We start from the raw sequence: 20,442 nt of genomic DNA on the forward strand, positions 1-20,442 counted from the left end.
GACCTTTAAGTAAATGCTTACAGTGCACCTCGGGGATGTCAGGGAAGAACTTCATTTCTGGGCAGTGAAAATGCCCGCTATGCCTAAGGGCTGTGCCTTGATCAACTGACAGTTCCAGATTTTCTTCGTTAATCGGTGAATGTTCTAGAAGTAGGACTTTAGTAACCATATATATTTTTGGGTAGTGTCATTTAGAGTAATGGATAACGATAACTTACTACGAAGATGATTATCATTAAAAAATACCCATAGAAACACATGAGTCTTGAATTGGAGAAACAAATCCACAGTTATGTATATGTACATATATTTAAAGATGTATCTGTACAGAAAGCTTTCGGGAAACTGTTCGATTCCCGAAAGCTATCTGTACAGATTTACCTTCAAATATAGGTACATATACATAACTGTGGATTTGTTTCGCCATGATCATCGTTATAAATGAAAAAGATAACGACGAAGTCTGAAGATTTACCAGTAACGTACATCTGGCAAGCCTTTCAAGCTCCGCCCACCTCTGGCATTACAACTGACGATGACTGATGCCAAGAGGCCTCATTCGACGAAACCTCCTGCTGGAAGGAACTCTGTGTCGCAGTGTAAGAAAGTTTTACTTAGTTGAGCTACTTTGGAATTATAATTAAGTCGGCACATGACACCAATTCACAGGTTGCTGACGTCACGGGCCATCAATTAATATTCATCAATTTACATCAACAAAGATCGTAGACTTCGGCTCTGGACATCATTTCAAAGGTAGATATACTAGAATGGCCCCTGTTTTGGTAAATCTGATCATGCATGCGCCTTCTCTTGGGAGAGAGAGAGAGAGAGATACTGTACTTACGCACGCACTTGAGTGATCATTATGCACTAATACATATACATATATATATATATATATATATATATATATATATATATATATATATATATATATATATATATATATATATAATATATATATATGTATGAACGTATGTATGTATGTAGATATAGCAGGCCATTCAACGCTCAGTTCAGATACACGCCAACTTCTCTGTGCAGAGAAATAGAGAGGCGTGAATAGCTTAGACTTGCTCCCTCTATCGTAGATAATAATCAGATGCTAGCCGCTACCTCCTACCCCCCGCGGACCTCTTGCATAACGCTTACCTTCAGTATCAAGTTACGAGACCAGTTGGTCAGTTCTCCTGTACAGGGTAACCTTGTCCTGTGTCCGGTTACACCTCGAAGTGCTGGAGAATATTTGACTAAACTAATGTTCCTGAATTTTGGTGCATATGTTACAGTGAGATTGTGAAAGCAGGGATTTCACGAAATCCCTGAAGTTTTCAGGGACTTCGTGAAATCACAGAGGTACAGTGAAAGGAACGAAAGGGGTTGCAGCTATGGGCCGAAGGCACGCTGCAAAGAACCTTAAGTAACGCCTACAGTGCACCGCATGAGGCGCACTGACGGCACTAACCCCCTACTTTACTTTTTCCTTGAGTCTTTAACTCAGGCCTTAGAGTGCACCAGCAAGGTTTGTATCACTGATCCTTATCGTATGCTCGTCATGTATTTATATTGGATGGGGGTATGAGAAAATCTTCTGAGGTTTCAAGGGGTACGGGCAGTGGAAAAGATTAAGAACCACTGTGCTAGTAATACATATGTCCTCTTCGCTTCTTACAGGTAGAAGACTGAATCATATGTGAGATGTTTTAAACATGTCAATAAATTTGTTGGACCTTGCCTAGATAGTGACCCCCAAGGGTTTTAACCCGGTATGTATCCACCTTTGCGGCGTGTTTAGTACAACCCCGTTGGAGATGACCGTAAAAACATAAACAAAAGACTGTAAATATCATAATGATAATGACCCCAAGAAATATTAGTCCTAGATAACGATCCCCACCCCGAAAGATCGAATTTGTTTTAATGTCCCACACGGAAAAGTTTTAAATCTATTGCGTTAACAACATTGTTTTCAGAAGGTTTTTGCCGCAACGGAACACATTTTCCCGAGACGTAACCGAGTACCGAGACCTTTCCCTGAAAAAAGCGGGACGCCATGTCTTGAAAACTAACCATAGAATTATCTTGAAAATAATCTCATTATGTTTCTCACACCCAAATCACACAAGTACTATTAATCTAACTTAACCTAACTTAACCTAACCTAACCTAGAGGCATGAAAAAAAAAAACAGGGCTGGTACAATACTAGTAAACATCTCAGCAATTTGCTAGCAGGACACACCCAGCATAACTCCCTTCTCGTAACTTTTAAATCTTACACAGGGTTCCCCGTAACTCTCGCACGGATCCATTACTCGACATATTTCCTCAGTCTTAATAATACTGAGAATATCCTCTGACTATCAATAGCCTTACAAGAAATACACTATATCTCCGTTACTGACACACTCCTCAGTGTCTGATCACAATTCTAACAAGTAAAAAATGCGCCCAAGTTTATTAATGCCTAACTTGCTTTATTTCTCGGGAGAACAAGAATTGCAACTGCCTGAATTTTTCCACAAACTTGTTTGAAAGAAAGCTCAAGTATTTATTACTCCTCAAGTGAATCAGTAACGTTAAATTCTCAACCTGTTGCTCGAACCTATATTCTGCCCTAAAATGGAAAATTGCAATATCTGCAAAATTTTCTAAATTGAGATATGCCGCCTATCGGGCTCGTGAAACACTAATACACAAGTCATTGCAGTTTCAGAAAGATTCTTCAGTGCTTTATTTAGGGGGTTCCCAGTATCTGCAAAATCAGCAGAGAGGCAAGAGAAAACTGCAGTATCTACCATTTTTCTCAGTTTTGTATTTTTGCAGATACTGCAGTCTTCCATTTTAGAGCAGTCTTGCTCGCGAGTTTTGCGATCGTCTGGGATGCTCAGTCACGTGGATAAATATCATTCGATCACCAACTCTTTGTAGCCTAAGCCTGAAAGAGATGATGTTCTCACGGCGTAACATTTCTTATCTGTTTACGAGCAGAAGTGCTGATATAGAGGCTATCAATACCTATTATTGTCCCGTTGTTGCTCATAATAGTTTTTTTAATCAAACGGAGTAGCGAGTGGACACTTTACAAGCTGTGCAAGATGCAATAAATTTAGCACTGACGGATTTCCCTGGACACGCTGCACATTCACTGGATCGTCTGGATTCAGGATGATGGATGGTTAGCCCCTCAAGGGAACAGGGAACAGTTTTTCCTGCACAGACATTCCTGCTTTGAGTTTTTTAACGTATTCATCTCGATTATACATATTTTTTTTTTTGTGGGTGTGTGAATGATTTGTCCATGGCATGTGTTTTTGGAGAGAGAGAGAGAGAGAGAGAGAGAGAGAGAGAGAGAGAGAGAGAGAGATATTATTACGAACAATTGCTTGTAAAAATCTTAGGTTCGTTCACGACTCAAATATATGATTTTAAAATGGAAACTTCTGTAATCCACTGCATAAGAGGTGCAAGGTGGAGTTAATGAGAATATCTTTGACCGTTTTGTGCATGAATTCATCGTTTACAAAATATTATGTTATTTTTGTTTAATTAAAACCATTCGTCTTCCAAAGAAAATCTTCTATGACAAGATCTTTGATATCAACGGGGCATACGAGATAATATGTTACTGAAAGCACAAAGTGGGTTTTATTACCGAATGATGATGTCAAAAAAGAACAATTTTGGGCTGCACATCCAAACGCATTCCAGAATTACTGAAAAAGAGCTGTCATATTGCATATGTAAGTCACAGGTTGCACGTATATAGATGCATTCGTCATGCGTGGCGTACAGGATATGTTTGTTTTCAACACGCCCCTTTAACTGAGAGTATTTCGTGTAAATAAAAACAGATATAGCAAGGCAAAACAAGCACAGTTCTTTGCAAAACGATTTTAATGAAAAGTAACACCGAGTTCTCTAAACTAAGGAATCGGATCTCGTAGTGTTGCTACAGACTCTTATGAGCAATCACATTACTCTTCTTGGTGATCATTACATTAATAAGCCGCGAACAAAACTAAAAGTTAACAGTTAAATATAATAGCACCTCTCTCTCTCTCTCTCTCTCTCTCTCTCTCTCTCTCTCTCTCTCTCTCTCTCTCTCTCAAGGCATTTGCATGTATTGCAAAATATAGACAGTACTAAAACTCACAGTCCAGAGTTCTCAGAAAACTTTATCAGCACACTGCCCTGGTTATTGTAATCTGATGGCTACCGATAATAACACGAGGCAGGGTGATAACAGTACGCAAGATAATTCACTGAGGTGGATCTTGACAGAGAACATGATTAGTAAGTACCCAGGTTTTAACCCGGTATGTATCCACCTTGCGGCGTGTTTAGTACCAGCCCGCTGGGGATTACCGTAAAAACGTAAACAAAAGACTGTAAATCTCATAAAGATAACGACCCCCAAGTAATACTGGTCCTAGATAACGACCCCCGAACTTTGCTGGGGGTCACTATCTAGGAAAGATACGCGTTATAATCATGAAGTAGGTTAATCAGGTCAGGAATCATTATTCTTAAATGAAAGGTGAAATTTTGAATATGACGGAGTTAGAGGGGGTGAACAGCTAAACTGAAACTCTGGAAGAGCGACAGTTTGAAAGCAATGAAGCTTTGGCCCAAAGGAATGGATGCTAAGAACATTTATAAATATTAAGAAGTCATTTTCATAAAAAAAAAAAAAAGTAAAAAATGCGCAGAAGTTTCTTCGGCGCAATTGAGTTTTCTGTACAGCCGCTACGGCGTATAATCAAGGTCACCGAAAATAGATCTATCTTTCGGTGGTCTCGGTATAATGCTGTATGAGCCGCGCCCCATGAAACTGTAACCACGGGCCGGTGGTGCCCTGACCTATATCGTTGCCAGAAGCACAATTATGGTTAACTTTAACCTTAAATAAAATGAAAACTACGGAGACTGGAGGGCTGCAATTAGGTATGTTTGATGATTGGAGGGTGGATGATCAACATACCAATTTGCAGCCCTCTAGCCTCAGCAGTTTTAAAGATCTGAGGGCGGACTGAAAAAAGTGCGGACGGACAGACAAAGCCGGCACAATAGTTTTCTTTTCGGAAAACTAAAAGCTTTCCCTTTTTGCAGACACAGTGAGTGAAGGAACAATGGAGGACATCGAGATCGGCCTCAAAGAAGCGAAGACATCGGAAGACTTTGACAAAGTCCAGAAAACACTGGAGATGTATTTGCCAGAATCCTTCATGGTGAGAAGCTACGTGTTTTTGCATTTTATATATAATGATTTTACTTGATTTCAATCTTTCTCTGTTTGAGGGACAGATAGGGGGAGGGTGCTCACAAAAAAAAATCGGTAAAATTAAAACTAATTAATTATTTGCAGTTTTGTCATTTCCAGTTTTGATTTGCATAATCACCTCTTTATGAAAATTGTCCTTGAAGTTTTACACTGCGAGGTGTTATGCAGTGCACATAAAGAAAATAAATTAACAATTATAAATTATAAATCATGCAATGAAGACATAAGCTGCCAAAAAAAAGGACCAATGAAAAAGATTAAATGCACTAAATTCCCATAACGAAATCTGCCAACCTCAATCTTTTCTTCGTGTGAAGCCAGACAACCTTTCAATGTATCATCTATCTTTGAAACGGGATTAATTAATGTTGTTTGAATCAAGTAGTTGACTTTGTTTGAATAAGAGCAATCCAGATGTATTTGAATGTTGTCCATTGTTTAGATTTATGTGGCCAGTTGAATTTGTTTGTATGGGGTCACTTGCTCTGATATGCAGTAATTTAATATACTGAAAGATATTAGGTGAAATGCAATATTTATCGCCCTTATATATATATATAAATATATAAATATAGCCAGATATATACATGTGTGTGTGTGTGTAGAGAGAGAGAGAGAGAGAGAGAGAGAGAGAGAGAGAGAGAGAGAGAGAGAGAGAGAGAGAGAGACCTTACCTTACACCTTACAGACCTTACAGTTCGTTCAGGTTGCCCCAGGTCCCTCAGTGTGAGGCAGAGAGAGAGAGAGAGAGAGAGAGAGAGAGAGAGAGAGAGAGAGAGAGAGAGAGAGAGAATTTTCACATTTGGATTTACCTGTATATCGGTACTACCCAACCAGATAGGTCAGAGAGAGAGAGAGAGAGAGAGAGAGAGAGAGAGAGAGACTAAGAAATGATTGAAATTTATATCTATCATCTCGCTTTCCCGCTCAATCACGCATATTATTATTACGAAAGTTAATAATAACTGGATACGTTGCTTCTATACTGAACCATAACGTTACACATGTCTGAGTAATATATCTGCTATCAGTGTCCGATAAAACTGACGACCGTTATCTTTATATTTCGAATGCTTTGGAAGCAGTTTTATGTTGACGGTGAAAGCCTCTTTCAGATCTACGGGTACCTGTTGGCTCGAAAAGCATATTATAAGGTCAAGGGCAAAGGTGCCGAGAAGGAAATTTTCTTTTCTCCTCAATCAACCCTGGTTGTCGCCACCCCGGGATTTTCAGAGGTCAGTTCTAAATTGCGTCATCTGTTCATAAACACAAACAGACACACAAACTCAGTACACACACACACATACATATATATACATTTATATACATATACATATATATACATAAAAACAGTACGAGTAAGCTACATAAATATAATATAATGACTACAGGCCAGACTAACCTAAGCTGGATGAGAAATGTCAATAACAATTACATTAGCTAGGCTCAGTTCTAATATTTTCCTTATCATTTCATGATGAATTTGCATAAAGGAATTATCTTAGCCGTATGCCTGCCTAAAAAGCTTTATCATTTCCTTTAGAAAACCAGTCAATAGAAAAACAAGTACAAAATGTGCGGAAATTTCTTCGGCGCAATCGATCCACGGCTAACCTCAACCTTAAATAAAATTAAAACGGCTGTAATTTGTTATGTTTGATGATTGGAGGGTGGGTGGTCAAAATGCCAATTTGTAGCCCTCTAGCCTCAGTAGCTTTTAAGATCTGAGGCCGGACAGATGAATTAGCCGAGCTAGCATAATTACTTAACTGACTATACCCTAGTTTTAGAAAATGACACCTCCTTCATGCTAGGTTCCAGTGGCAGTTTCGAAATTTAAACGCGACTTGTCAGGCAGCGATATGGGTGGCGTCAGTGACCTTAGTAGTTGGGACGCCAGAAATCTACCAATAATTTATTAATTTTGCGATATGCATGTGTAGCCTATCATACTATCATCTGCTGAAGTTGGTTACTTCACCTATTAAGGCTGAACAAAAACATACAGGAATAATAATGGACCGCATTCATATCCTGTGTTGAATTAGAACAATCCCAGTGCAGATAGCCTTTAAAGTTAATCAGATGCGAAGAAAACTTCATTCAGTTGTGTTTCTGCATTACCGTTCTGATTAAGTAGCCACTACGAAGTTTTGTATCGTGGGTATCATGGACTGAATGACGATGTTTGTTGATATATACTACATATGAAGCCTCACTGAACTTTTGGTATTTCACTTTTTAAAGACAGATTACGTTCTCTTATTGCAAAATTTCAAAGGACCAGAAAATACGTGCAAATTTTAGTTTTCATTCCACTGGGAGTAAACCCGCTTTGCTGACACCCTAACCCGTGGTATATTAACTAGAAGCGATGCAGGCTAAATACTATGGTCAAAAAAAATGTCTGAGTGTGGAAGGCGTGCACTGGTACTCCAGCTGATATTGCTGTACAATAATCTAGACGATCAGTACATAATATTGTAATAAAGGCCCAAAAATATTTAATCCCTTGGGTAATCTGTTTTTCGACGTAAACATTCAGATGTACGCTCTCCAGTCATCGTCTTTGATTATCTCTATTCTGAAGGATGTCCAGAGTCTGTCTGTGTTCTGGGACGTCTCCCAAGATGACGAACATCTGATTGCCAACCAGCTGAAAAGCATTTCTGCAATCGACTGGAAGCAGCCCGTTTTCTTCTACGCGATTCCAGTAGTTTTACTGGAAAAGGTAAGCTGCTATTTTGCGCAGTTTGCTAGTTCTGTGTTCTCCTTCATGTAAAAGATTTAGAATTAAAGGAATCGAAATTGTTACAGTAATATAAGGGTCTCTGTCTTTCTCAGACATTTACTCACAAAGCCTTTTCCATTCCACGCCAGCTGCGAACGCTTGTGTTAAAGGGCATTCTTGGAGACGGGTACCTGACACCTCACAGATCATTCCCCTGTCATCTCTACTCGTTGACTTCTCAGCCAGAACTTGAACCAAGGTGTGTATGACAAGATAGCTTGATAGCTTCCGTTGGGATAATTAGCACCTCGAAAAGGTTATAAAAGATTCTGGTACCTCAAACCTGGGTTATTATAACCATGAAAACTTGTATTGCCCTTCCATGAGAAACTTAATCATCTTACAAGGATTCCTTTCATTCTTATTTGGATATGAAGGAACTAGATTTATCGTTTTTATTCATTTCGTATTTTTAGAAAGACATATGGTGGACTACTGTAAACACCATTAAAAATAGTAATTCAAAATTCCTTTAATGAAATCTACATCTTGAAGATTTCAGGAGACCCTGGGTATTTATGCAAAAAATAAAGAAACCCCTTTTAGTGGAAGAACACCAAAGGAACTACTTAAATGAAATCATTACCGACGATTATTTGTAGTAGCACGCTTTTGTCTCAGAGTCTGCAAAATTTTCGAAATTGAGATATGCCACCTATTGGGCTCGTGAAACACTAATTCACAAGTTACTGCAGTTTCAGAATGATTCTTCAATGCTTTCAACGAGTATTTAGGGGGGTTCCATTTGCAGTATCTGCAAAATCAGCAGTAAAGCAAGGGAGTCTCTATCATTTTTCTCAGTTTTGTGTTTTTGCAGATACTGCAGTCTTCCATTTCAGGGCAGTATAGGCCTTGCTCGCCAAACCTGTCAAGCGATGCTTTTCCTCTTTGCAGGCTCCCAGAAGGATTCGAACTTGGAGGGCTCAGAGAGGAACACGGTGGGATCATGTACGACCACTGGGAATACAACTTCAGCGAGACAACTGACGCCTACAGAGGATTTTTAAGAACTTTCCCTGGCGTGGGCGTCTTCAAGACCCGTGACCGTTGCAACGAACATCAGCGAATTCAAGAAGGCGAACATTCGTCACAGGGAGGCAACTTGTCTGACCCACCGGTTGCATGGTCCCATATCTCCCCCTTCAATGTATTGACAAATACTTACACCTTGCCCGAATATCGCGGTCAAAAATTGGCGCTTGCTGTTACCGTGGCCCTGGCTAAGGCTTCCATTCAAGAAACGGGTTTCGCAGCAGCCGTGATATCGGATGACAACTACGCTTCAATCAAGTTGCATGAAAGCGCGGGGTTCACGAGACGACATCCTCTCGGGTACCAGTATTTCAAAAGTTCCCTCGGCACCTGCTTCTTCGATGGTATAGAGCCATTTGCTGTGGACACGTAAAGCTTCAACGTAAAAAAAAAAAAAAAAAAAGCGTAATTCACTTCAGTATATTATTATGGCTTTGTTCGCATGAAGGACTATCATTGCCGTGGAACCTCATTTTTTTTTTTTTTTTTCACAAAAAATATTTATGAAATGCACTGGTGCTTAATATACATTTTTAGCCCATACAACCTGCCAGGTCGTGACCTGAGCTAGATATTTTATACTTTATTAAAACTCTCTCTCTCTCTCTCTCTCTCTCTCTCTCTCTCTCTCTCTCTCTCTCTCTCTCTCTCTCTCTCTCATCTCCTTCCTCTTGAGCTATCCCAGAAATAATTAATATCCGGGTAAATTATCTATCTTTAAAAGGAACTAAAACCGAACCAAAATTTAACACGCTGCCATTTGTTTTTATGCTTCATTTTTTACAATTTTTTTTCAGTCAGTAATAACTATTATTTTACATAACTCTCTTCTGTAATGCTATTTTCTATTATCATTTCATTTGATATATATCAATTTGGACTTATTGAATTGAACTGAATATAGAATTTGGGCCAAAGGCCAAGCACTGGGACCTATGATGTCATTCAGAGCTGAAACGGAAACTGACAGTAAAAGGTTTGAAAGGTGTAACAGGAGGAAAACCTCAAAGCAGTTGCACCATGAACCAATTGTTAGGAGAGGGTTAAGGAAGAAAGAGAACATGAAAGGAGGTAGAGTAAAAGGAACGAAAGGGTTTGCACCTAGGGGTTGGAAGGCACGCTGCAAAGAACCTTAAGTAATGCCTACAGTTCACTGCGTGAGGTGCACTGACGGCACTAACTCCCTATGGGGGAATTCTAGAGTTATACAAAGTAAGGAGTAAAGTCGACCCTTGCATGCAAGAGAGGTGTTTGTGTCTCTACTGAATGCAAATGAACGACAGGGAGTGGAAATTACCCAGACGGATTGTCCCATCAAGCGAAGCAAATGGAATCGAGAGGGTTGCAAATAGACAGGGTGGTGCAGTACGAAAAATGACACTTGGTCGAAGTGGAAGACTGTAACAGTTTACAATGCATATGAATGGCATATACAAAACAGAAATTGGGGGATTATAATTGATCTGTTATTTTCTGTCGACATTAGACGTGTAGAGATAATGACAGACAAAAATCGTTATACGAGCCGGTGATAAAAGTGTTCCATTCTAGATAGTGTGATTATAATTATATATATATATATATATATATATATATATATATATATATATATATATATATATATATATATATATATATATATGGAATGTATTAAAAGAGAAACGGAAGCTTTCTCAGTACGCTGAGGATCACTGTCAAGCCAGTATACTATTTGCTGAACAGACTGATGATCGTAAGGAAGGTAATAAGAAATATTAATGGCTTATAATGATTTGATAGCAGATGCAAATTATCATTACAATATGCCACGAATTTTGGAACACCTATTCAGTTGCATTCAATGTTTTTTTTTTTTTTAATATCTTAATATTGGAAAATGCGACTTTCTTTTTGACACTGAGAAAACCAAGCGAGCTTTCACAAGAGACCAGGAACGTGTTCTTCCAATGTTCTAAGGAAACTGAAGGACTTGCATCTAGGTAAACTTTTAGGGCAAATTGAATTTCCGACGAATTCTCTCCAGAACTTGCAGGTGATTTCTCCACGTCCCATTCCACTCCCCGTTCCGAAAAATAGTAAAGGAACACGAAAAGAATAAATGAAATATAAAACAAGTAAAAATTGCGCCGAAGTTTCTTCAGCGCAATCGAGTTTTCTGTACAGCCTCTACTGCGGATAATCAAGGCCACCGAAAATAGATCTATCTTTCGGTGGTCTCGGTATAATACTGTTTGAGCCGCAGCTCATGAAACTTTAACCACTGCCCGGTGGCGGCCTAGCCTACATCGTTGCCAGGACTTTTATGCCCCCGCCGTATACTTCTGACATCAAGATATTAAATATACATAAGACATCGTCAGAAATACTTCAAAGTTAAAAATAATATTTCAGAAGCAAACCTGACTCGCTCGTCTATGGCAGGCAGTGTGTGAATGAATGGTCGGCTTTAAGTTCTGTAAAGCTGAAAATAAAATCGAAAAAGAATAAATGAAAAGTCTCAGTCGGAAAGGATTTGAAGAGAACGTGGAATATCTGCTCATCAACGCTCAAAATTGCGGAATTATGAAAGTGTGAACCTGGATGTTTAAGTTTTCTGTAAAAGAAAACTATTGTGCCGGCTTTGTATGTCCGTCCGCACTTTTTTCTGTCCGCACTTTTTCTGTCCGCCCTCAGATCTTACAAACTACTGAGGCTAGAGGGCAAATTGGTATGTTGATCATCCATCCTCCAATCATCAAACATACCAAATTGCAGCCCTCTAGCCTCAGTAGCTTTTATTTTATTTAAGGTTAAAGTTAGCCATAATCGTGGATCCGGTAACGATATAGGACAGGCGAACACCGGGCCGTGGTTAAAGATTCATGGGCCGCGGCTCATAAAGCATTATACCGAGATCACCGAAAGATAGATCTATTTTCGGTGGCCTTGATTATACTTGTTAGTTTTCTTGCGACTGAAATATATATATATATATATATATATATATATATATATATATATATATATATATATATATATATATATATATATATATATGTATGTATGTATGTATGTATGTATGTATGTATGTATGTATGTATGTATATTAATAATTTACACAATATCTTATAATTAAATAATTTTAATTGTTCATTATCGATCTCTGTTCCTCTCACAGTTCCAAGTCACCATTTGCATTTATCATCAAAATATTAGAAAACCATCTAGACAACAAGAGAGAGAGAGAGAGAGAGAGAGAGAGAGAGAGAGAGAGAGAGAGAGAGAGAGAGAGAGATAGTAGTAAGACCATTTATATTTACAAGGAAAATATTAGAAAACCATCTAGTAAACAGAGAGAGAGAGAGAGAGAGAGAGAGAGAGAGAGAGAGAGAGAGAGAGAGAGAGAGAGAAAGGAAAAAGCCCCGCAAGTCCACTGTCAAGAATCAGAATATACAGCCGCAATAATCGTATACCTCAAAAGATATGCAAAGCTCCCAGGCCCCCAATCTAAACCTGGATAAAGACCCCACAGGACATATGTTTCTTTTTCGTCGCCTTCTTCGACATTACGTATTCATAGGAATTGGCTCCACTGAGATTCTCTCGGGGAAAAATTTTACTTTTTCTTCATTTAGGAACGTTTCTCTTTCAGTTTTCTAAAAAAGAAAACTGCTGTGACGCACTTTTTCTGTCCGCCCTCGGATCTCAAAAACTACCGAATCTAGAGGGCTGCAAATCGGTAAGTTGATCATCCACTTTCCAATCATCAAACACACCAAATTGAAGCCCTCGAGCCTCAGTAGTTTTGATTTTATTTAAGGTTAAATTTAGCCGAAAATATCAGGCGTAGACGCTCTCACCAATTCGGACTTCCATCTCATTGCATTCCCTCACTGCGAGGGGTGAACTACCCAAAGTTCCGAGGATTCCACCGATTTTTCACCCGCTCACGATCGTTCTCATTTCTCCTGCCCGTACCTAATACCATTTCCCTGGCGCCAGTATTTTCTCCCTGTCTTCTCTAATTGGTGTAATTGCAAGACTCGAGACTACAAGAGGGTTAACGGGAACGAACACTTTCACTAATGACGTTGATGTTCCATTGTTGACCTTATATATTTACTTTGTGTCGATCCAGATGCGCTTCGAATTAGAGAGATTGGCTCCATTAGGCTATTGAAGTTATAAGATTCTCTCTCTCTCTCTCTCTCTCTCTCTCTCTCTCTCTCTCTCTCTCTGTAACATACTCACATACACACATAATTTGTAAAAGTATGATTAATAAGTCAAGTGATGCACAAATACATTTTACCATTATACTGTTATCATTAACAAAAAGTTTGTTATTGGAAAGGAGAAGGATGAGTTTAGCATTTTGTAAAACAAGTAAAATTTCCCCCGAAGAAACTTCGGCGCAATCGAGTTTTCTCTACATCCGCTACGGCGTATAATCAAGGCCACCGAAAATGGATGTATCTTTCGGTGGTCTCGGAATAATGCTGTATGAGCCGCGGCCCATGAAACTTTAACCACGGCTCGATGGTGGCCTATACTACATCGCTGCCAGAAGCACGATTATGGCTAAATTTAAGCTTCAATGAAATAAAACTGTCTCTCTCATCAGGCAAATAGCGAATGCGAAAAATTTGCAATAAAAGCGGTACGGACCTTTGGGTATAAATACCACTTTTCTGTACTTTTTTTCTCATTCACTATTTGCCTGATGAGAGAGACAGTTGGTCTCTGAAACGTAGCATTTAATTTCTACATTTTTGTTTTTTTATGGGCTTCTTATATTTGATATATATGTATATATATATATATATATATATATATATATATATATATATATATATATATATATATATATATATATATATATATATATATATATATATATATGACACACAGATTGAATTTAGAAAAAAACATTTGGATCAAACGTAATTTCTTGCCAAAAGCTGTTGTGAAGAATTCATCGGATATGGAATAATTTTTTTTTATTCAACGCTGGTGACCCAAGCTTCCGGCCTAGTTTTTTTTTTCCACTTTTCTTTTTCATTTGCGAAGGCAGAGGAATAAAAATTTTATCGTTTTGGTTTCAACTAAAAGCTACCTCTACAAGAAAAGAGCCAAATCTATATCCCACTGTTTTATTGAAAAAATATTTGTACTAAATGCATTACCCTTTATTGTGCATAGATTGCAAAGGTGTCTTATCCCTGAGATATATATATATATATATATATATATATATATATATATATATATATATATATATATATATATATATACATATATATATATATATATCGTTGCCAGACGCACGATTATGGCTAACTTTAACCTTAAATCAAATCAAAACTACTGAAGCTAGAGAGCTGGAATTTAGAACGTTTGATGACTGGAGGGTGGATGATCAACATACCAATTTGCAGCCTTCTAGCCTCAGTAGTTTTTAAGTTCTGAGCACGGACAGACAAATAGCCATCTCAGCAGTTTTCTTTTACTAACAACTAAAAGACTGCAGGCATTTCCACAATCTAATTCAGATTCAGTTTATCACGAAAACTGCCACCATCTTGATGGAGGACTTGTGTAGATCCTGAACAGGCATTTCTCTGCACCATCTCGTGCGTTTAAAATGTGACGTCCACAGCTCTAGTAAACAAGCCAGAAAGGCATGCAGGAAATTAGACCCCCCCAAAAAAATCACCCCCTGGTCTCGCCTTTATTGGAAAATCACTGAGAGCCTCAGACATGTCTGAGGTATTGATCTTCACCTCTTTGGCCGACGATGAGCGAACAGTGCAATCTAAAACCTGACGATCTCACTGGTGTAGACCAGTGGTTGTCAACCTGGGGGGGCGCGCCCCCTCAGGGGCCGTCAGCAATTTCCAGGGGAGGGCGAGCCCTAGAGAAAATTTAAAAACTGTCTACTACTCTGGTTAGACTCTTTGGGCTTACCATGTTTTGTAAATAATTATTTACTTCCCTCCCTATCCCTTGAAACCCCTTCTCTTTCTCTTTTCTTTTCATTTTCCTTTAAATCTGGGGGATTTTACTCATAGATGCAAGGGGGCCGTGGAGGGAAGGACCAACTCTTAGAGGGTACGTGGTAATAAAAAGGTTAAGAACGACTGGATACACAGTCAGAAGGAAAGGAAGAAAAATTAAACGTTTCAGTGAAAAAACTAACAGCTCATAACCTTTGCAAAAGCAATAGACTTCCCCCTCAGAACCAGAGGAGTAGAAGAACCAATGGGAAAAATCAGAAGCGAGAGGGGAAGTGTGTTCCAGTTTAGAGCCAGAGGGGGAAAGAAAATGGAGTAAACAGCTTCAGATTGCAAAAGATATCCCTTCGCTGGTACTGTACCAGAGCTGGATGGAAGCCAAGTGTAATTTGGTAACTGTTTTTCTTCTGTTCTGATTTTTCACCAAGTTGAAGTTGTTTCATCTCTTGTAATTGTAGCAAGTACACCTGGTTAAAATTTGAAAGCTCGACTGTGCCAAGTATCGTTTCTAGTTTTCTGGAAAAGATAACTATTGTGCCAGATTTGTCTGTCCGTCGGCACTTTGTTCTGCCCGCCCTCAGACCTTAAAAACTGCAGAGATTAGAGGGCTGCAAATTGGTATGTTGATCATCCACCCTCCAATCATCAAACGTACCAAATTGCAGCCCTCTAGCCTCAGTAGTTTTTATTTTGTTTAAAGTTACAGTTAGCCATAATCGTGCTTATGGCAATGATATAGGACAGGCCACTACCGGCGGTGGTTAAAGTTTATTCTGCGGACAGAATAAACTGCAGACGGACAGACAAAGTTTATTCTGCAGACAGAATAAAGTGCAGACGGACACACAAAGCCAGCACAATAGTAATTCAGATAGATTTTAGAGCTGCTTTCGATTTAGTAAATCGCAAGGCACTTATTTGTAAACTTCAGAATCCTGGAGTGGGCGGATATGTTTTAGGATTACTTCAAGATTGCCTTACAGGTAGGCAGCAGTGAGTTGCTGTGGACGGGATCTTTAGCGAACCAAGACCTATTGTGTCTGGAGTCCCACAGGGTAGTTTTTAAGACCTGAGGGTGGACAGAAAAAGTGCGGACGGACAGACAAATACAAATAGCCATCTCAATAGCTTTCTTTGACAGAAAACTAAAAGCCAGTGATAGAAAGGAATAAATGTCGTGTGGTGTCGGTGGGTAAAAGAATAAAACAGGGTAATTTGAGTGTGTACTTGAGATTATATATAATTAGTTACAGCGGGACAAGGTAAGATATGAGCCACATAGTGAGTCAGAGAAGCTATCAAGATTCATGCAAAAGGTTTATGCAATTAGATTCTCAAACAACTCTTCTCACTGGAGTGGAATATTAATGTTTAATGCAAGTAAGAGAAACGAAGTGTAAGTTGTTGGAATGAAACGTATACAAATGTGTCGGGGACACTGCTCTGAAAAGAAATGAAATATTTGTAGGCATAAGAGTAAGTATAAATTTTGATAACTACAAAATTATATATAAAATAGTAATATAAGACATATCCAATTTTCCAGCAGATTAATATTTTGATATTTTGCAGATGAAAAACAAATCGCTTTCCCTCAGGTAAAACTGGAAAAAAACTAAAACACATTTTTTTTTTTGCATAATCCCCTGTCAACCGTGCCTACCGAGCCTTTGTTTTCTAGCCGGTGCAAAAACAAAGAACAATTCGTGTTGTACAAACCCGATAAATATTTTTATGGGAGAGGTGCACGCCGCCCATTAGAGACAAATGCGTCCTATATTGATTTTGCTGTTATTTTCAGGCTAAATTTTGTTGGTGTGCAACGTTCCATCATCATAAAAAAAAATTTAAAAAAGCTGAATTGAATTATTTCCACTACTACTTTTCTCCTACAGTGATGAAGTTTTTTAATCTATGATGCATCAATATGATGTGGCCGGAGATAATGAGTAAAATTCCACAACAATGTAAATGAACGACTGTAATTTTCCAAAATACAGAATAAGGGTTAAAAAAAGTTTGTAATCGCTACTGAATACTTTCAGTAGATTTCAGCTGCTGTCATACAATTTTGTTAATGAATCGTGGACGCACATTCATGTGAAATAAGACGTGAACACTTTCCTTTAGTTTCAAACTCCAGGCTGTTATTCCTCCTGGTTCTGTCGCCATTTATAATTCTGAATACAGAATTTAGGCCAAAGGTCATTCGGCGCTGAAATGGAAGTTGACAGTAAAAGTCTGAAAGGTGTAACAGGAGGAAAACCTCAAAGCAGTTGCACTATGAATCAATTGTTAGGAGAGGGTGGAAAGTCAGATGGAAGAAAAAGAATATGAAAGGAGGTACAGTAAAAGGAACGAAAGGGGTTGCAGGTAGGGGCCATGGAAGGCAGGCTGCAAAGAACCTTAAGTAATGCCTACAGTGCACCGCATGAGGTGCACTGACTGCGCAACCCCCCTACGGTAATTCTGTTACCACCCGCCTTGTTTCTGACTAATTCCAAAAACACCTGAGTTTGTTAATGTGTTGTCAATTCACTTAGGGATACAGTTTCTCGGGGCAACAGTTTCTTCATCATTTTTACCGCGGCATCACGCAAATTCCGCCGCTTCCTGAGGGATTTCCCCTCAGCGTCTAATTCAGAATTCATTCCGAAAATGCTCTCTTCATGCTCCAAGATAGCTTTTCTTGTTCTTTCTTGTTGCTTTAGTTTTCTGTTAGAGAAAACTATTGTGCCGACTTTGTCTGTCCGTCTGCACTTTTTCTGTCCGCCCTCAGATCTTGAAAACTACTGAGGCTAGAGGGCTGCATATTGGTATATGTTGATCATCCACCCTTCAGTCATCAAATATATCAAATTGCAGCCCTCTAGCCTCAGTAGTTATTGGTTTATTTAAGGTTAAAGTTAGCCATAATCGTGCTTCTGGCAACAACACAGGATAGACCACCACCGGGTGTGGTTAACGTTTCATGGGCCGCGTTTCATACGGCATTATACCGAGACCACCGACAGATAGATCTATTTTCGGTGGCCTTGATTATACGCTGTAGCGACTGTACAGAAAACTCGATTGCGCTAAAGAAGCTTCGGCGCATTTTTTACTTGTTCGTTATTATAAATGAAATGTCAACAAACAACTTCTCCACTGTAAGACGGTAACTTATATTCATCATCTGAAGCATTCATAATCTGCTGAATCGAGGAAGATACCTCAAGAAAAATTAGCCTTAAAACATTTCCAGCGTTTCACATTTTGTTCTGAAGATCCTGTTTGCTTTATCATTCTCTTACTTTGATCAACAAACTAATCATTATATTTTGACACTTTATAATTCATAGATTTTTTATTCACAATTCACATCATTTCACAATTGAATCATCATTCAAAATTTGCATCATTTCCAAACATCTTGAATGCAGTATCTAATTATTCAAATAATTCTTTTAAAAATTTCTGAACAATGACATCTACAATATGATATATATATATATATATATATATATATATATATATATATATATATATATATATATATATATATATATATATATATATGCTTATCCTCGCATTACCCAGCCTTTCAGACTTACATATCCCTTCCTTTCAATAAATAGCAAATTACGGTTTGTTTAGATGCTCCCTGGATTTTTACTACAGGGGCCGTTCTCCCACTTCCCCTTCCCCTAGCATAAAATCGACCTTTCATTTAACCCAATTAACTTTCCCGCCCTCCAATGGCCACGAATGTGATTCAGACCCCGTGGGTAATTTTCCCCTCTGTTTATCTTTCACATTCATCATCCACTTGCCCGCTCGCTTGGGGTATAGAGTGCCAGTTCATATTAAAGTTGACTTGATAATACGATTCCGTGTCATGGAGTGTCAGTGGGAGTTAGGATTTGGAAAAGACAATCCGTGTTCACTATGACTCGAATGTCAATTCTCGGCTTCATCGTGTCATTAATAGCGAAGGAGTAAAAGGCCTTAGGGAATGGAGGCCTAAGTTCTCGTGTTCTCTCGGTCATTTAGGTTTCTGTAAAAGAAATCTATTGTGCCGGCTTTTTCTGTCCGCCCTCAGATCTTGACAACTACCGAGGCTAGAGGGCTGCAAATTGGTATGTTGATCATCCACCCTCCAGTCATCAAACATACCAAATCGTAGCCCTCTAGCCTTGGTAGTTTTTATTTTATTTGTGGTTAAAGTTAGCCATGATCGTGCGTCTGGCAACGATATACTATAGGCCACCACCAGGCCGTGGTTAAAGTTTCATGGGCCGCGGCTCATACAGCATTATACAGAGACCACCGTAAGATAGATCTATTTTCGGTAGCCTTGATGATACGCTGCAGCGGTTATACAGAAAGCTCGATTGCGCCGAAGAAACTTCAGCGCATTTTTTACTTGTTAGTTAACTAAGAATATCTCTAGTTTTCCAATAAAATTTAAAATGAAATGATTACTGATGAGTTACCAAGGGAAAATAGTTCATTCCGCGCGACGTTTGCATATTTACATAACCGCCACTTTGTTTTCATTTATTTTCCAAGACGAAAGACGACGTTGGGAATAAACTAAAAGTCAGAAATCTCTTGATAGAGTTTTGTCCTCTCACTGCATATTTTATTTCCAGTAATAAAACATTTTGATCCCCGACATGGTAAGCCACTCACTCCGGATTAAGGTCTTCGGTATCAATCTTGGGTTAAAAATGAGAAGTACGTTGGTTTTCATTCCTTTCATTCTTTCCTTCAAAGGAATTTTAACTCGAGGGACGGGACGACAATTTTAAACTGACGCAAGGTTCTCAACTTCAAAGTATTGAATTGCTGTTACCAAAAAAAAAAACATTTTTTATTTATTTCTGAATCTGTTTTACTCCAACTTTTTTTTTTTTTGCCTTTCATTTTTCTTTCAGATTCGAAACTGGACGTGGGACCAGTTTTACTCTGGCTAGTGTAGCCGAAAACAAATTGACTCCCAAGGATGGATGCCGGTACATCCTTCACAATTACGGATACGTGCATACACCATAAAAGTTACAGTTTTCATCAGAAATTTTTCTTGTCATCCAGAGGCCGAAAGATGGAAACTTTCATTTCGAAGCTATGTTCTATCATCTATCTTTTATTTCTAACACGATAGCTGAGTACTAGGTTCAGAACAGTTTGTCAGTTTTGCACAAAGTGTTTCTAGACTTTTATTAATTCCATCCGCAAAAGGCATAGGTTCGAGTCCTGGTCACGGTGGGATTTATAATACATTACTCCCTTTGACTGTGAAAAATTGTCAGACCTGCACAAATAGCCCAGAGGCTATATATAAACCTAGAACTCTGC

General features: G+C 38.6%; 1 protein-coding gene across 1 annotated transcript; it reads left to right on the forward strand.

The window, feature by feature from the left end:
- Nucleotides 1-535: 535 nt before the first annotated feature.
- Nucleotides 536-9,552, forward strand: LOC136855733 (uncharacterized). Its single transcript, XM_067133102.1, has 6 exons — nucleotides 536-599; nucleotides 5,115-5,233; nucleotides 6,402-6,521; nucleotides 7,877-8,017; nucleotides 8,167-8,276; nucleotides 8,972-9,552. Exons 1-6 carry the CDS (start codon nucleotides 536-538, stop codon nucleotides 9,480-9,482), a joined length of 1,065 nt encoding a protein of 354 aa, XP_066989203.1. The 3' UTR covers nucleotides 9,483-9,552.
- Nucleotides 9,553-20,442: the final 10,890 nt, after the last annotated feature.

The sequence above is a fragment of the Macrobrachium rosenbergii genome, chromosome 32 (genome assembly GCF_040412425.1).
Source record: "Macrobrachium rosenbergii isolate ZJJX-2024 chromosome 32, ASM4041242v1, whole genome shotgun sequence".
Lineage (NCBI taxonomy): Eukaryota > Metazoa > Arthropoda > Malacostraca > Decapoda > Palaemonidae > Macrobrachium > Macrobrachium rosenbergii.